The 19,255-nt window shown below is 38.3% G+C and overlaps 1 protein-coding gene across 3 annotated transcripts; it reads left to right on the top strand.

Annotated features, from left to right (window-relative positions):
- The first annotated feature begins 8,008 nt into the window (after positions 1-8,008).
- Positions 8,009-13,312, top strand: LOC110897467 (protein EMBRYO SAC DEVELOPMENT ARREST 30). Of its 3 annotated transcripts, none has more exons than XM_022144215.2 (10): positions 8,009-8,112; positions 8,860-9,271; positions 9,378-9,462; positions 9,616-9,686; positions 9,763-9,851; positions 9,935-10,178; positions 11,028-11,140; positions 11,355-11,445; positions 11,541-12,205; positions 12,716-13,312. In XM_022144215.2, exons 2-10 carry the CDS (start codon positions 9,104-9,106, stop codon positions 13,110-13,112), a joined length of 1,923 nt encoding a protein of 640 aa, XP_021999907.1. In that variant the 5' UTR covers positions 8,009-8,112; positions 8,860-9,103; the 3' UTR covers positions 13,113-13,312. The 3 variants fall into 3 exon arrangements, with proteins under 3 accessions (XP_021999907.1, XP_035842461.1, XP_035842462.1); XM_035986568.1 differs by having other exon boundaries at positions 8,012-8,112; positions 9,024-9,271; XM_035986569.1 differs by lacking the exon at positions 8,009-8,112 and having other exon boundaries at positions 9,156-9,271; positions 9,789-9,851.
- The last annotated feature ends 5,943 nt before the right edge of the window (positions 13,313-19,255 follow it).

Raw genomic sequence — 19,255 nt, 5'->3', positions numbered from 1 at the left:
ACGGTTGTATCAACTTCTGATACCACTAGCGAATTTCGGGACGAAATTCCCTTTCAAGTTGGGGATGATGTGGCACCATGGAAAATATACAGTCTTCGTGATCTGGCGCCGCGCTATTTTTCTGCGCCATTTTGGTTTGCTTATCAAATTTCGGGACGAAATGTCTTTCAAGTTGGGGGTGTGACAGTTTGAACCTTGTGGTGTAGCCAGCATTGTCACCTCCGACTTGCTTAATTTCCCAAAATTCATTTTCTAGCTTCCGAACTTCATAGGGGAGGGCAGTACTCTTTCTTCATGAGCTCTTTCAGCTCATCCCAAGAGAGAGCGTAAGTTGCGGAGATCCCGTGTTTGTTAAGTTCAGCAGTCCACCAGTCGAGTGCTCGTGATTGAAATTCTCCGGTTGCGCAAGTAGTACGGAAACTATCAGGACACCCACTTTGACGAAGGGTAACGTCGATAGATTCGAACCACTGGAGTAGTTGGGACACACCTCCTTCACCCGTGAACTCCATCGGGTCACAGGCTTTGAAGTGTTTGTAGAGGAAAGCAGATTGCGGCGCTTCTGTTTTAGAGTCTTCCGGGGTTCGAGAGTTACTGAGAGAGTGCACTTGAGCGACAATTTGAGGAACGACCTTGGCCATTTCCTTAACCACAAGCGAGACAATCCTCTTCTCGACGCTTCGTTTGGCTCTTCTCCTAGCTATTCGTCTCGAAGTAGAGTCGTTGGGAGACATCTAGACAGAGAGATTTGGAGTGAGATTCGATCATAATGATTTTTTTTTGAGTTTGCGATGCGATTGAGCGCGATCAAAACTTGTAGCGTATATTATATTAGATTTCACATAGGATCCACATAGGAGACACGAGATTCCTAAGTTCTCACACAATGATTTGTTTTGTATATATAATTAGTTGTAATTTATACTTACCCACGTACATATAGGTGTAGAATACGCGAGGACGCGATGGGAGGGAGAGAGTGAGAGCGTAAGCGAGTAATTAGACATTTGTTTTGTTGCGAACATTCGGTCTTCGTTTTAGATTGCGATGGTTGTGCGAGTTGTGCGTTTTGTAAAACAAGGAGTGAAAATTGATAAATCGGCAAATCGATAAGGCGTAAAATAAACACATGAAGCGTAATTTAGTTCATTAAAGCGTAAAACCGACGAGTTGTAGGCTTAATATAATAATCGGAGTGCCTCGGGTGTTTAGGCATCGACTACCCAAGGTAACCCAACTATACCTAACAAGTTCATGCACGCGCGTTGACCTAGAAGGCTCATGCTTCCACTGGGATGCAGCTCATGGCATTTGTCTTCCCAGTCATCGCATGGCTCGAGTTGTCGTTATAGTCGAGTCCTTGGTGAGAGCTTTTTGAAAACCATTTTATAGAGAGTGGAACGGTTTATTAAGATACGGGTTTCACCCCTGACTTAACAACTTCGTTCCTAATTGTGGTTATACTCCTCGAATAACTTCGTGAGTTCCACTAGAAGTCGAAATGGAGTCTTTCGTCGAGATGTGGATGTCACTCCTAGCTCGATGAAAGGTTCTCATGCTGGAAAAATGCGCTGAGTGAGCGATCTCATCGAGAGTTCTTGGTTTTCACACCTGGTCTCGACTTGATCACTCGGTTTTGTTATGCGAGTATTTTCGAAAACGTATGCATTGTGTCAGCCTTAGGAAAGGCTAAGTAGTATTTCAGACTTAGGAAAGGCTTCTTCGTGTGAAGCTGTAGTACGCGATGTTCACACAAAGTTGTAGTTTTTAGCAATTTCGATCGAGAGTATCAAGTAGGCCCGTGCAATTCCTACTAAGTTCGCACGAGTCGGCCCGTTGGTACTTAGACTATAGACTAGGTCATTTCTAAGACAACAAACCCGGACTAGGTCGTGTCTTTCCTAATTCCCTATAGTTATGGCTCTGATACCAATCTGTCACACCCCAACCGATGGCGGAATCATCGGGGCGCGGCACTAGGCGAATCAGATTGCTCAAGAGAATCCATAACAACTATATTGCGATAATATTTATTACATTCGTTATCCCATACTAACAAATAATACAATCACATAAGTCACCACAGATCTCTGTTGTTCTCTTGAACAATTCAAATCCAACAACCTAGATTTTAGGTGAGTTTCTAGACTTCCTAGCTTGATTTGATGTAGTATGCGATCTAAACCTGCAACATACGTTAAAACAACGTAAATACAAAAGTATTAGCGAGTATACAAGGTTTGATAGAGTAGCGTAAAAATAGGTTAAAGTGCTGCGAATTACCGAATACATAAACGGGATACCTCAACATACATGCAAAAAGACAGATACTACCAGCTAAGTCACTCGAACTACGATTGCGATCACTATTCATCCTAACTAGACCCCGTCGGGTGCTATAGTACTATACTAGTTAAGGCGGGACCTCGCCAGTATAAGTCCTAACACATATGTAACTAGCATCACGTGTAAATATCCATAACAGTTATTCGCAAGCGATAAATAGTTTAATTGGATAATTCGTTTGCATAAATTCGATTCCATAAGAACGTATGTTACACCCAAAATGCGATAAAAAGGGGTTCGAGTATACTCACAGTGCGTATTCGGCAACTATCACAGCTTGGTTGAATTTGGCGGGAGAGCGTTTGAGATTACCCTGATTACAGATCGATTGCGTGAGCGTTGGATAGCGCGTTAAACGGCAGTGAGAGAATCAAGAAGTGGAGCGATAATCCGATCGGATGCCGGCCCGTTCGGATGGGTTGTTGCCCGATCGGATGGGCTGCTGTCCGATCGGCTGGAAGCCTGTCCGATCGGCTGGCAGCCTGTCCGTTCGGCTGACAGCCTGTGCGATCGGATGACAGCCTGTTCGATCGGACGGCGACCCATCCAACTGATATTCGACTAATTTTGAAGGTTTTGGCGATTTTGATCGAGACGGTGTTGTGACGTGCTAAACAACAGAGACCCCATCTCGAACCAAGGGACCCATTCAGACAGGAATCACCCAAATCTGACCGGTTTACTGATTCATGATGATCGTTCTTGGTTAACCCGAAATCGGTCGTCTCTTTGTTAGAAACCGGATCTTGAACCAACACGACACTAAGAATGAGTAGAAGGTCGGTACAAGCTCCGACTCTATCGGTCTTGAGTGCATTGAGTGTAAAAGAGTTGAAAGAAAGTTGGAAAACCATCTTTCAATCCTTTTACTCATAATTATGTGCAGATCATTGTTAAAATGTTGTTTATTCTTGTGGAAATCCTCCGGATCTGAGTTGTTCTTGGTGGATGAGGCCAACACTTGAAGTTCATAAGAACTTCATGATGACATCACCTTAGAACACCTCAAATCCATCGATTTCACGGCTAAAAGTTAAGATTTAGAAGAGAAAATGATGGAGAAGTGCGTGTAGATCATAGAAGTACAAGATTTGAGGTAAAAACTTACAAGAATCGCGAGAAATCGAAAGAAAATAGTCCAAAAGCGTGCTGGTCGGGTGGGAGCTGTCACATCAAGGCAATTGATGTGAGAGTGGGGGTATTTATAGACAAGAGAGAGGAGAAGGTGAAGTGGTGAGTTGGATCGGAAGGCTATCCGATCGGATAGCTATCCGATCGGATGGCTGTCCGATCGAAATGCCATTCGATCAAATGCCTCCGGCGAGCTGAGTTTTGACGTTCCGTTTCGATGGTCAGGCGTTGCGATAGTTTGGGTGCACATTTTCATCCGCATTTTCATATATTTATTACAATTAGTCACGTTGGGTCGTATATACATATCCATATTTTAAAGTTGCGATACAATAACAGGGTTTCGTTTTGAACATGCGTTATTATGCGACGCTTCACGGTCATCGAGGAGGGTAGAATAGGCCCTCTCTCAATGTTATCGTGAACGTTAATGTATGTTTTGAGTAATGAGTTGCACTGCGACACATCGCGGTTATCAAGCAGGGTAGAATTGGTCCTCACTCGACATCTTCGTGGTTGTCAGCAAGTACAATGTGATGTGATAGCGATAAAATATGCGATAATATGCGAAAATATTGCGATATAGCGATATATGCGATAGGTACATTATGATCCGAATCTCTGGTGCTAGGCGTAACGAGTATACGAGCGGTAACAACGCTCGAATGTGCGGGTTGTTACAATTGCGATGCAATAGAGTTGCGATTGCGTTTTCGATTAATCACCACAAACATAAAATAAACATGCACAAGTAACACATAGATAGCACGCACACGTAAAACAACATTCAGAACCTGCGATTCAAGTTGCGACGCGATAGCGATGCGATTAGCGATAAATAGATTAGCGATTAATAGCGATTATTAGCATTTACTCCACATAATACAACTAAAGTACATAAATTAAAGAAATCGATTAACAAGTCAAAGAGTACAATCAATAATTAAGCAAGGAGTGGCAGATCGCATTTAACAATCTTTTCTTCCTTTGACTTTGACTTTGACTTGTACTTTAACTTCAAAACGCGGGTTGTTACAGTTGTATCCATTACGGGCTAAATCTGATTTTTTAATGCTTTGTCCATTTGTGTGCCGTTTGTTCAAACTCAGTTTTCCACCAAAATTAAAATATTTCAAAGTGATGGTGGCACGAAATTTACAAACCATAAGGTTCGCACCTTGTTTGAACAAAATGGCACTCAACATCGCATGTCTTGTCCGTATACCCTATAACAAAATGGCCGGGTTGAGCAAAAACATCACCATGTTGTTGAAACTGGTTTGACCATGTTTTTTCATGCAAAGTTACCCACTAAATATTGGTTAGATGCTTTCTCTTCGGCAATGTTTATAATTAATCGTTGACCATCATTACTTTTACAAGGCAAGTCACCATTTGAACTTTTGTACCATCAACTACCAAATTATGCTATGTTTCGACCGTTTAGTTGTAGGGTGTTTCCTTGCCTTCGTGATTATGCGCCACACAAGCTTTCTCCTCGGAGCTTTCTATGCATATTTCTTGGTTATTGCTCCAAATATAAAGGTTATAAATGTTTTGATTGATGCAAGTCTAGTATTTACATTACTAGAAGTGCTAGTTATGATGAAATTAAATTTCCTCTTGATGACAGTTCTGCTAGCTCTAAACCCCTTGAATTGCTTGAAGTTACCACTTTTTTGGATGTATCTCCTTGCACAACCAATACATCCACTGTTCTTACCCAAAATCTCAATGACACTACTCCTTCTCTTAAACCCGTCGTTACATCTACCCATATTTCCCAACCAACATATATTGCTCCGCCACTTACTGTTCCTTTTTCTCCAGCCTAAATTTTTACACCCCATCATGGCCCTACTAATACATCAGCCCAAACTAATGACTTGTTCATCCCAACCTTGCTCACTAGGCCTACTACTAGTTCGTGTTCTAATGTCCAGCCAAGCAATACTTCTGGATCGAACTCTACTGCTAATGGGCTCACTCCTGGCCCTAGTGTTGTCGGACCCTACTACTGGTCTGGATTCTGAAACTGTTGGGCCTAGCGCCACCACTGGCCTAGTTCACAATATTGAAGACCAGCTCAAGGCACCTCTAAACCCATTTCCGATAACACATCAGTTGGCTCTTTTCAATCTGTTGATCCCGAATCTTCATCCACTTCAACCCCAACTTCACATCTTCCTCGTCCACCTCCTATTCCGTCTCATCCCATCATGACTCGTGCTAAGTTGGGAATTTTTAAACCTCGCCATCGTGTTGACTTAACTCACACGGAGACACTCCCACTTCATCATGCATTATTTACAACTAGTGATCCTACCACTTTTCATAGTGCGTCTAAAGACACTAAATGGGTTAACGCCATGGAAGTAGCATTTAAAATGTTGTTGGCTCCAAATGGATCTTCCGAACTAAATTTCGTTCTGATGGTTCCATAGAACGTCATAAAGGCCGTCTAGTTGCTCAGGGCTATAGTCAGGTGCCGGGTCTTGATTATACACACACCTTTAGCCCTATTGTTAAGGCTTCCATTGTTCGTACGGTGAACAACAAACCACGGCGGAAACGTCAGGGAGTCGAGTAACAGAATTATTGTTTCATAACACATGGTAATTAAAGTTTGGTTTTATTAGAATTAACGTTTACATTGTCTTGGAAATAACAGAAACATAACATAAATTAAATTGTCTCGCTTGATTTTAAGTCACTAAGGCCCGAGTCCGCCTAAGTGTATCATGATCAACCTCAAACATTAGCTCCTGAAACACATGTGAAAATATGTACGTCAGCATAAAAATTAAATTGTATTGTAGTGTAGTGTAGTGTAGTGTAGTGTAGAGTAGTGTAGTGTAGTGTTATTATTATTTTATCGCATATACATTTCTTAGGCATGTGGTGGAGTGGCTGATGTATAAATAAGCGAAACAACAAACTTGAGTTCGAAACTCGAGAAGTTCAAGGTTCTTTTTCCTTAAAGATTTACATTTAATATACTTGACAGTTTTTTTCCTTAAATTTTTCTCAACTCACCTTAAGCTACTGGTCCTAGACTTTCATAGGGTTATATTAATTTGTATTATGGTAGTGTTTGGTGTTGGTGCATTTAGTGTACCTGCGTCTCTATATAATTTTTATTGAGATTATGTTATAAGTACAGTTAACTGAAACACAAACGTACATGTTAGCAAAGTGAAAAGGATTTGGTTTAATGCCCCGCAATGCGGACGGGGTTAAGTATAATCTAAAATCTAAATCTAATCTAATTCTAATAAAAGAGTCCTATTAATGCAACATGGCATTTTCTCATTCAAAAGTCCTACTAAAGCCATATGGCATTTCCTCATTCAATTCACTAATAATATATATATATATATATATATATATATATATATATTTATATTTCATATGCATAAATATTATAATACATAATAATAACAATAATAATCTAATCTAATACTAATAAAAGAATCATGTTAATGTTACATGACATTCTCTTCTTAAAATTATATCTTAATGTCATGTGTCATTCTCTCCTTTACTATTATTATTAATTCTTCTTATTATTATTACAATATCATATTAATATACAATTTATTAATTTATACACAACAACAAATAAATAAATATTGTTATTATATCATATTAATATATCCAATTTATTAATCTATACATAAGTATAGATAAATACATAATACATAAAAATATTTATCTTATACTATTGAAGCATTTTAATTATTTATTTTTATTTTCATATGTGACATTAGATTTTATTTTTTCAACATTGCTGATCAAACCAAATTAGGTATTTATCTAACCAAATAATTTATTTGCGAATAACTAAACACATGTATCTCTTAGTTTAGCAATATTCTTATTTTATTAATAATATATTAGATTAATATCCAGTTATTATTATTAATATATAACACATGTGGTGTCCGATACAAAAAAAAACTTTATTGCGAATATAACTCTTTATTCAACGAATTTTATACCACCGTGACAATAAACCTATAAAAACGAATATGGTATATAGTTTAAAATTTAAATTATATTTTATATAATTTAGATTATATTTTAATTTATTTTTGTAATTATATATCAAGAATGATTAAGCTAAATAGAAGGCATTTACATAGCTTTTTAAGTTCACATTTAAGCGATAATATAAATTAATGGGGTGGGTTTTATTTGGATTAAAAAACAATAAATTAAATAAGTAAAAAGACAAAATTGCCCCTCATTAAACTGACTTTTTTATGAAGTTAATGGGCTGGATGAAAATAACAAAAAGAATGCAAAACTCAGGAACTAATGAGAAAAATTGTTATTGCTATTGTTATTATTATTTATTCGTAATTATTAAATTATTATAATTATGAATTATTATTATCTTAGTCACTAGGTTATAGTCTATGCGTTACACTGGTTTACGTAACATATTGTCTTTATTCAACCCGTGTAATACGCGGGTTTATAAACTAGTTTTAAATAAATAAACAAATTTGTTTTTCTTCCCGAAACGCATGAAACCTCCTCCTCCTCCTCTTAACAGTCAGTATACTTCCATCGCAGTGGAGAACCGCCGTTTGATATTCGGCCCGCCTTCGCCGTGACAGTCCATGTCAGGTACAATCGCATTACGAATCTTTTCTCTCTTTCATTGTTATTTCATATTAAATTTATGAAATCAACCCAAACCACAATTGAAACGTGATAGATAGTATTAGCTCTTATTGATCGTCGGAATATTATGGAGCTGTTACATGAGTGGAGGCACTCACTATCACTATTGTAATTTATGATTACGCTACATTTCCAAACATAATTACTTTAGTTATTCGTATCATTTGCATGTATCTTTACCTCCATAAAGGGGTAAACATCAGATAGGGTATGCCTTATTCATTGCTGATTTTTGCTTGTTTAGAGAAGACAATTTAGTTCACAGTATAAGAGGTGCAAATGTATTGCCGTAAATGATATGCTTGGTTTTCACAAGTGTAAGATGTTTTGAGGCGTTTAGGTCCCAAAAGCCGAGGCGAGCCCCATTGGTGGATCTTTAATGAAAAATTAGTCTCAAATTCCAATATTTTACACTACAAAAAAAAAGTTTTCGGTAAAATTCTCACGTACCCCTCTGGCCCATGAGAAGCTCCGCCACTTAGTCGTACCCGTTGCTCTAGTACAACCAAATAAGCTTCGTGTTGTGCCAGAAGATACATCTCTCTCATCTATATTGCATATATGCCTTTTTGTTAAGTAGATAATTCATGATGTTTTCATCTATTTTATTGTTTTTAAATACAAGCCTCCTTCTACATACCCAAATTTTGAGTCACATGTGTCGCCTCAAGCTCCTGATGCTTTTTCTAGATTGCCTCGCACACTTGGCGCCTCCTCACACACGCTTTTCTTAAAACCAACCAAGATGCTATGTGACCACTTGCCCTTTCCTAGTTGGTAATACATTGAAACGCAGCAGCTAGAATCTCTTTCCATTAGTCATATTACTTGGTATCATGTTACGCCTCTTTCAGTCATGATTTGGCAGCATTGGAATCGATTTCTAGAGCAGCTATACCAATCCATGCATTATTGAAGTGTATGATATATCACTATGATTTTCAAATCCAAGATAAAATGGGTAGCGATTGGAGGCCTCGCTCTATCTTTCGTGTCACTGCTTGTACATATGTTTCTTGCAAATACCAGTGCAGAGCTAGTACAGTACAATGTGATGACAGGTTTCGTTGAGGATTTAAATATAAATGCTGCCGGAAAACAGGTATTGCTTGTACTTGATACATACATACATACATACATATATATACTGATTATTGTCAACTGTATAGGTTCATCATAAATCTTTATGTTCTGTTTGGTTGTTGCAGGGTGTTGCATCTAGAAAGTTGTGGAAGAAGGTCAAGTCTTTAGAAGCTTTGCAGCCGTATGCAAACCCCAGAAATAAATATCCTGGTAATGACCGATCTTTTGAGAGAGACCTCCCTCAAAAGTCAAACCTAGCTAGCGGTGTATATGTATATTTATTTTTGGAATTGTAGTTATGTATATTGATATTTATTACCACTGGAGTTTGCCTTTTGTTTCAACTCTACTTACATGTTTCAGTTCCACAAAACCAAAATAATGGTTTCATACATGCCAAGATATTTGGTGGATTCGAGAAGATCAGGTCATCGGTATGTGCATTTTCATTTTCTAACCTTTCTTCAGTCATAAAACATTGTCTATTACTGAAGGTTTCCAATTTGCTAGATTTGTGATCTTGTTACCATATCCAGGCTTCTCAATGCTACTCTGGTCATCCCGGAGATTCAAGAAAGTACAAATTCCAAAGGCATCGGGTACATATTATATATTATATACAAACCAAAACTGAAGAACACCATCTTTTTATATATTTTATCGTTGCTATAATTCCATGCAGCTCAGAGTTCAAAAGCTTCTCATATCTTTACAATGTAGACCACTTCATAACTTCTCTTAGAAGTGATGTAATCATTGTAAAAGACCTTCCACCAGTACTGAAAGCAGCAAGGAAACGTAAAGCATGCCCGATTTTTAAACCCCAGAACTCAGCTTCTCTTGATTATTACATTAAAAAGGTCTTGCCAAAATTAAAGCAGGGGAAACTTATCGGGCTGGTGCTTGTGAATGGAGGCTGTCTGCAGGTAGCAGCCATCATTCCTTCTTTATCATACTAACTTGTTGCTACAAAGGCGTGCGCCCAGGCAAGCAAGGCCCAACCAAACCGCCTTAAGTGCAGCACGGCACACTGAACCAGAAAAAAAAAAAAATCTGTCAGAACCGGTCAATAACAGCTAAACATGGTCTGAAACAGCCTGATATACATGTGCGCCTTGCTTGTCTCGGGCGTGCGCTTTTTAAGCATCTTCTGCCTAGGGGGCAGGCTCCCCCTAGGCTATTACTTTGACTTACTAATCATCTCCTTTATTTACAACCAAAACGAATTTACCTTTTTAAATATAATATATCTGAAGTGAAGAAACTAAACCCACTTGACAATCACAATGTACCTTAATAACATGTCAGTCCTTTAGAAACGGAGTGATTGTAAACGTCTTTCAAGCCGTTCCAAGTTTCTAACTTTATAGATTATGATTTTCAATCATAGTAAGATGATTTTTTTTTGAATCTGTTACTAGCTTTTGGTTCCTTTTAAGAATGCAAGGAAAATAAAGTTCTCTAATGTATTTAGTTGTTTCATCATATTTTTTGTTTGTTTATTTGATACTGAACTAATCGGCCTTTGTCCCGATGGTTGCTGAGTGTTATGTGCCTTATGTTCAAGGCTTGATGCAAAACTACTATCGAGCCGGGGGTTTCCTTGGAAGCAGCCTCTCTATTCCTATGGGGTAGGGGTAAGGTTGTCTACATCTTACCCTCCTCGGACCCTACCTAAGCTTTGCTATTGGTGGGATTTACTGAGTATGATGATTTTTTGATATTGAACGATACCATCTCATTAGTGGAAGTCCTTGTGCTTGTGTTGTTATCAGCCTATCCTCCCGTCTAAGTGGAGCGAATATCAGAGGCTCAGATGTAGAGTAGCGTTTCACGCGCTCCATTTTCGTCCAGATGTTTTAGCACTGGCACATCAAATGCTGAAAAGGTTAGTAACAAATGCGTTTTGTAAATATAAAAAATGGACCAACCCATACTAAAAAGTGACCTGTTCAAGCCATACCCGTATGACCAACCCATCTTGCTACTGGATAAGGGACCAGACGATCTAAAAATACCCCGGGGCTTGAGGCGGTGCTTCATGTACACGTGTGTCAAAATTAGTGAAAACTTTTCATTACCCGTCAGCCTTTCTTTCACAGGTTACGAGCTTCAGGGCAGCCTTATCTTGCTTATCATCCTGGTCTTGTAAGAGATGCTCTAGCTTATCAGGGCTGTGCCGACCTTTTCCAGGTAAGCTCATTTGAAACTTTGCATGTATCAACAAATACGTATATACTGCAACAAATCGTTCAAATACCATCATTTGGATATCTGACTTTTTACAGGATGTCCACTCTCAACTTATTCAACATCGACGGGCACAAATGATCAAACAGAAGCTTGTTCATGATGAACTAAGTATCGATTCTTATGTTCAGAAAGTAAACGGCTTGTGTCCTCTTATGCCTGAAGAGGTAGGACTTCTTCTAAGGGCCATGGGTTATCCACCGACTACTCGAATCTACCTGGCAGGTTCTGAAAGTTTTGGTGGTCAACGTGTAATGATCCCATTACGTGCCATGTATACAAACTTGGTTGATCGTTCTAACTTATGCAATAAGTACGAGCTAAACAAATTATTAGGCACTGAAAGCCCGCTTCCTGTGAACCACACTCATGTCAAAGCTGCTGAAGAGTTGAAAAAAGAACGGGGCCCGCATCCTCGGCCTCAACCTCCTCCTCCAGGGCGGCGTATTTATCAACATGAAAAAGAAGGATGGCACGGTTGGATTGGGGAGAAAGAATCGGAGCCTGATCCTTCACCAATTGATCTGAGGGATAAAGCTCACAGGTTACTGTGGGATGCTCTCGATTACGTTGTGTCGGTTGAAGCTGATGCATTCTTCCCGGGGTTCAACAATGACGGCACTGGATCACCAGATTTTTCAAGCTTGGTCATGGGACATCGCCTCTATCAAATGGCATCTTCCAGAACTTATAGACCTGATAGGTATATTTCCTGATTCTGTTAAACCTGTTTTTTGTAAGGCACCATGAATAAAAACAAGTTTGTGATAAACTAGTAAATTTCCCCTGCGCGTTGTGGTGGGAATCCAGTTTGTCTTAGTTCTGTTCGCGTTCGTTACGGTACCGATACACTACTGAGACTCAGTATAGCAACCGAACTTCAAACGTACAATACCGATAATTGGTATAATCAACAAACACGTGTTACTTAAAGTAAACACGCACACACACAAAAGCGGCTCATTTTAGTGTGTAGATAGAACGGTTTATTTTAGCAAAGGGAGACGGTGCATTTTAGCACCGCCTCACTATTCACAAGCATGAACTTTTGTTATATATATATATATATATATATATATAATTAATTAATGTTGATATTGATGATTAAATTTATGATAATTACAGACAAAAATGATAACCTAGTTACTGAATGTTGTATATAAACATTATTTGTGTTTAAGTTCCTAACAGTTCATTGTGTTTTTCTGGGCAGAAAATTTCTTGCTAAACTGTTCAACAGCTCCAGCGACAATCTTTACTTTCCAAAGAGAAGTTGGACCGTTGCAGCACGTGATCATCTCCACAACAGCCTCGAGGAGGCAGGACTCAAGAGACAGTTACTTCAGTCAAAACTCGTCTCGTTTCTTTCACATCCAATCCCGGAATGCACTTGTACCACCATGAAACCAATTGGCGACCACCACGAGTGTCCCAAATGGCTGAAAGATAGTGTTGCTAAGTCCTATCAACAGCAGACCGCTACAACAAATGAGAATGAACAACCTGACGATGATGATGAAATGGATGAGTTTCAATCGGATTCTGAAGATGAAAACGTATCAAATGAATTAACGGTTGAACGAGATGAGGAGATGGATCCAAACGACTAGAGGTTTAAGTAGATATATAATATATACGGGTTTCATTTTTATATATTTGTTACACTATATTCTTTTAGATAGAGGCTAATAAAAGGAGACCCTAGCATAAGACTGGTCCAGGAACTTTGCAAGCGATATTACAACACACGTGAACCGGAAACGAAAACATTGTATACTAAAGGTTTATAGGTTTCTTCTTTTTGATAGTTTTTTTCTTTGTATAATGTGTGAAGGATCGTGGTCATAAAAACTCGAAACATTTTTGTCTATGGTCGCATTTATAAGGCGTTTTTTTATTTTAAGATAAAAATAAAGTGGAAACAAAAATATTTGGGTGGCGTTGCACGCAAGGTGTTTGAGTCGAAGTCTGGGTTCAGCATGACCCGAAGTCGACTAGATGACAGTCTCGTCTCGGGTTGATTTATCAACAAGTTGTCAAACATCCATAGGTCCAAGTGTAACAGACGGAAGGCCCCTTGGCATATTTGATCAAGCAATGTTAATGGGTTAAGTTATTCTACAAAGGCTTCTAATTGTAAAAAGTGTAAGAAGAATTTATAGAGTGCCAAGTGTCCAATAACCTAAAATTAAACCCACTACATCACCACCCGTAACAGTCTCTTTCGCTTTTGTAACAATTACATTCTACCCTCACCGACACCATCCAATTATTCTGTTAGTTTATTTAAAATGATCATAATGCCTCTGTTATTAAAACTACAATATAAATAACCAAAGAGTTAATTACGCTTTTCGTCTATGTAGTTTGTGGAAAATAACTATTACAGTTTATTAGTTTAAAAATTGTTAAAACAGTACCAGTACTTTCACAACTTCCACCTTCAACTCACCAACAGTGGCGGTTAACAACTTCATCTATCTACTATTCTTCACTCTAATCTTCACTCTCTCTGTTTCCTCAGATCCAGCCGGAACATCACCTGCTCCGGCTCCACACCATCTCCATTTCATCCATCTTCAACATCTCCCACCACCACACACACATACCTGAACGATGACCACCTCCACCACCCATTCTACCCACCACCATCATTAAACTACCACCCACCCTACCCCCACACCCCATGGTCGTTCTCTTCAAACAAATCATCGATCAATTCCTTTTCTACCGATGAATTCTACCAATTCCGACCATTAGATAGGGCCCCACCCAGACTTCATCTCCTCCCCTTAAGTTTTTTCGGGTAGGCCTCAAGTTTTCCCACTGATGTCGATTGTGATAGGGAAATATAGGTGGCTGATGATTTCGATTGTAATGGGGGAAAGTTAGGTGGTTGGCGATTTCGATTCTGGTGTAACCGGTTGACGGAGACAAATCTGACGCCGGTGAAGGTGATGAAGGGAATCCGGTTGATGGTGATACGGTGTAGGGGAGCGGTGGTGAAATTGTGTCGTCGAGACAGAGTTGTGGAGCCAGAGCAGGTGATGTTCTAGCAGGATCTGAAGAAACAGGGAAAGTGAAAAGTAAAGTGAAGAATATTGGTATTGTTTTGGCAATTCTTAAATTAATGGACTGTAATGGTTATTTTCAACAAACCAAAGGGACAAAAAATGTAACTAACTCTTTATTTATTTTAAATTTAATTTTAGAGTAAAATGCCCGGATAGTCCCTGTGGTTTGTCGAAATTCATCTTTAGTCCCCAACTTTCTAAAATTATACTCTTGCTCCCCATGGTTTGACTAGTTGTTAATCGTCTAGTCCCTAAAGTGGACAGGGTTTAGTTTTCTCAATTAAGTGATTGTGAAATTACTAAAATACCCTTATCATCAAGCAATATTAACTTCATTTAAAAAATCGTTCCAAAACTAGTTTGTCTTCTTCTCCTAACACAAACCAAACCCTAATAATCAAATTCAGTCAACACCTTCTATTCTCTCTCTCTCTCTAACTCTCTTTTTCTGTTTCATTATACAACTAGAAACTTGACATTAATTTCTTTTGTTTATTCGTGTTTATCAAGCAAACAAACAATTGGAATTACAACTATGATAATGATGACTGTTGCAGGTGGTAAGGTGTAGTCTGAAGAGGACGCCGAAGTTACTAGTTGGGGTCGGCGATGGTGTAGGTGACGATGGTTATGGTGGAAAGGATTGTTGTTCATTCGAATGGTGGTGGTCGACAAGAGGTGGACGGGTCGTGATGGATGGTTGGTTGCTGGTAGGGGTGTTCAAGATCGGATTATCCGGTTTTCGGATATCCGAAAACCGGATATCCGAAAATTTCGGATATCCGAAAACCGGATATCCGAAAATTTCGGATAGTGAATATTGATATCCGAATCCGTATCCGAAATTTCGGATATCCGATTTTCGGATATCCGAAATTTCGGATACGGATTCGGATATCCAAACGGATATCCGAATTTATAAAAAAAAATCAAAAAATCCGTTTCGTGTATAGATTAAAACTAAACTTATATTCGATTTTATAAATTTCTAACATTTAAAACTAAAAACAATCATAAATTCACACAAATACAATTATTTACTACTTTTTTACTAACTTTTACAATACTTCAAACAAAATATAATGCTCATATAATATATATATTTATAAAAAAATAATTAGTTTTCGGATATCGGATAATCGGATTATCCGAAATTTTTGAAATTCATATCCGAATCCGAATCCGAAAATTCGGATTATCCGATTTTCGGATATCCGAAATTTCGGATATCCGAAATTTCGGATATTTCGGATACGGATTTTCGGATATTTCGGATTCGGTTTCGGATCCGGGTTTTTTTGAACACCCCTAGTTGCTGGTAGGTTGTCGGATTTGAAGGTGAAAGGTGGGTGGTGGTGAGTGGTGTTAGGTGGTGGATGACGGTGAACACAGTAGGGTTTGGTAGTGACGGTGGTCGTTATGGTGGTATTGGGTTTCCGGTGGTAGTGAAGGTGGTAGAAGTGGTCAGCGGTGGTGTTCGGTTGTGAGTGGTGGTGTAGTGGTACTGGATTGTTGAAAAGAAAAGAGAGAATGACCATAAACCAAGCAACAAAACATGCTTCTCTCTCTAAACCCAAAGTCGCCAGAGCGGGTTTACCGGTCACGGGAGCAATTGATTGTAACTACACAGGTGGTTTGGGTGGGTGGGGGTTGGGGATGAAGATGAGGCTAATATTTTTTTAAAGATAAGGGTATTTTTGTAATTTCACATCCATTTAACTGAGAAAATTAACCTCCATCAATTTCAGGGACTATCTAAGTAAAAACTGGTCAAATCACAGGGAGCATGAGTGTAATTTTAGAAAGTTGGGGACGAAAGGTGAACTTTTGACAAACCACAGGGACTATCCGGGCATTTTACTATTAATTTTAATAACAAGGGTATTATGGTTATTTCAAGTAATATAACAGAAGAATTGGATGATCTTACTGAGGGTGGGTTGTAATTGTTACAAAAGTGAATGTACAAGGACTATTTTATAAATAGTTAAAATAATGGACCGTAATGGTTATTTTTAACAAACCACAGAGAAGAAAAACGAGATTAACTCTTTGTTTTTCTTAAGAATATGATATAAGTGACACATTTGTTAACCTTGAAGATTTAAGAAGATTGAAGGAAAATGCTTACAAAAAGTCTTGAATCGCAGCTGAAAACTTGAGAGCAGATGAGAGAACCAAAAGTGTTGAAATGGAGACATAAGGCTTATATGTATAGGAGAGGGGTGAGGGCTTTCATTGTGGGCAGATGATGTATATCCGGATGGCTCCATCCGAACGAATGGGCTCCATCCGAGTGGATGGGCTCCATCCGGGCGGATGGCCCATTCGGGCGACTGAGTTTGGATTTTGTTAGTTTCCAACTTTGAGTGTTGTGTTGCGTTTTATTGTGATAAAGCGAGTTGTACGAGTAGCGTTTGAGCCTTTCGAGCGAGTATAATCCATAAACATATTAAGCACACACAAATAAAGCATACAAGAACACACAGTATAACGTTACTACTACAATTAACAGCGTTTGCGATTAGCGAGTTAGCGCGATAAATGAGTGCGAAGGCAAGAGTGGTACCGAACAAACAAACACACTCAGTAATTAAAATAACATATTTCTCTGTAGTTCATGTTGCGTTAGTGTTTGCGAATATAAAGCGTTAAAAGCGTGCAGCGGTGCTGTGTGATGAAAATGTATTTAGTATAACATGAATCTTTATTTATATCGAATCTTGGAATACAAACTGGTTACAAATCGAAGCAAGTAGCAACAGATAACAATCTGAAAAGTCGGGTTGTTACATCTCTAACCATAGTACACCCATCTTCGCAACTATGTCTGTCACCTACGCCAATGTATAAAGCAACGACAATCCGAATAACGACTTGCAGTGACGTTTCTACTCATATAAGAGCAAGGGGCTAAATAAGTACTTTATCGGCGCTTTGATTGAGTTATTCGCGAATATTTCTAACTTGTGGTTGCATTTTAATGGACCATTCAGGATATTTCCATCTTAAGTTGTTTCAAATACGATTAATGGCTACCTCATTCGACATGTATAACCATAATAAATCAATTCCATTCGGAAATGCAATCTAACGAAACACTTCAACTCTTCTAATCGAAAACTTAAACATGAAGATGCTCGGGAGACCATGTAAGGCAAATATTTATTGTCGGTGCACACGTAATCATAGTTTGCAGTGCATGTGAACCTTAGCAGATTCCATGGTTTGAGTCAACGTTCATATCCTTTCGAATCTTGCAATTTGTTGCAAGAGGTTCAACCTCTAAATTGAACCAAGGTTAGTTAGTTAGTTAGTTAGTTAGGGTAGTTCTGATAACACCCTATGATACTTTGACTACCATTGTTCATCGTAATGTCATTTTCGATAAAATTGGTCAATCATTTCATTAAAATGATTCTTTATCTTTTGGGGATTAATTCGCCAAATCGTGCCACATGAGTTATAGCGCGTTACCCTACTTGCTGAAGTAGTAACCGGAGAATTCTTAATTCTAGTATTGTCACTCCAATGACGATAAATGTGCTTCCTAGTTTAGCACAAGTCATTTTGTGGCTCCATTACTTTATGGGTTAAATCTTAAAAGAAAAGATTACTGGTAATCTTGGTGGACTTAGGGTATGTTTGGTATGGAGCTTTTAGGAGCTTATTTTTAAGCTTTTAAGAAAAAGCTCATACTCAATAAAAAACCTTGTTTGGTTGAAGGAGCTTGAAGTTTTTAGGTTAGGAGCTTGAAGCTTTTGGTTAAACGCTTCTACTAATAGCGTTTAGAAGGAGTTACAAGCTTTTAGGGAAAAAATGACTATTTTAACCTCTAAAGATAATGAACTTTTTAATGCACAAACTTTTTAAATTTTTAGTTATGTCCATTTTGATCATTTTATACATTTTATTAAAAGCTCCAGCTACTCTGCCAAACACCAAATATATCTAAAAAGCTACAGCTACTAGCTAACAGCTTCCAGCCACCAGCCACCAGCTACTTTTGCCAAACATACCCTTAAACCGCATCTCACTAAGCAAACTTTTTGTTCACTCCCTCTAGACGTCTTGTAACAACTAGAACTCTTTGTTCATGCACGGTCGATGTTGGTGTATGTCACACCCCGCCAAAGGCGGAAACGCAAGGCGTGGCACGAAAGGTTTTCATAACATCCACTTAGCAAACGTCTATAAGATAAAACATCATTATGATACCAAGTATTTAAAAGTTACAAACCATAGTAACGTATTTAGGTTTCATATCCCAAATACACAAGTCTAGAAATAATCAACAAGGACATTCTTTAAAAGTCGCGTTGTGTTGGTGCCGTGGTGACATTGGCAACCATTCAATTGGTGCTAAGTGATGGTAAGTAATGGTGAGAGTTTTTAGAGAGGAGTGAGGAGAAAGAGACAAATAAAAGCTTTTATATATAATAATAGTTTATATGTGAATTTACTAAAATACCCTTACTTTTGAGCGTAAATTACTAAAAACCTTTCTACTTAACTGATATTTCAGATGGAATTAATGTTAGGGAGTAGATTGGAGAAAATGTAGTAAACACATGGAGGAAAATGACGATTTTTAAACTATTTAAGAAAAACTGTTAAAAAATGAGTTTTAAACTATTTAAGAAAAATTGTTAAAAAGTGACAAACCTTTCAATTTTGTT

This window comes from Helianthus annuus, chromosome 17 (genome assembly GCF_002127325.2).
Source record: "Helianthus annuus cultivar XRQ/B chromosome 17, HanXRQr2.0-SUNRISE, whole genome shotgun sequence".
Classification (NCBI taxonomy): domain Eukaryota; kingdom Viridiplantae; phylum Streptophyta; class Magnoliopsida; order Asterales; family Asteraceae; genus Helianthus; species Helianthus annuus.
This window is presented reverse-complemented; position numbering and strand designations above follow the sequence as displayed.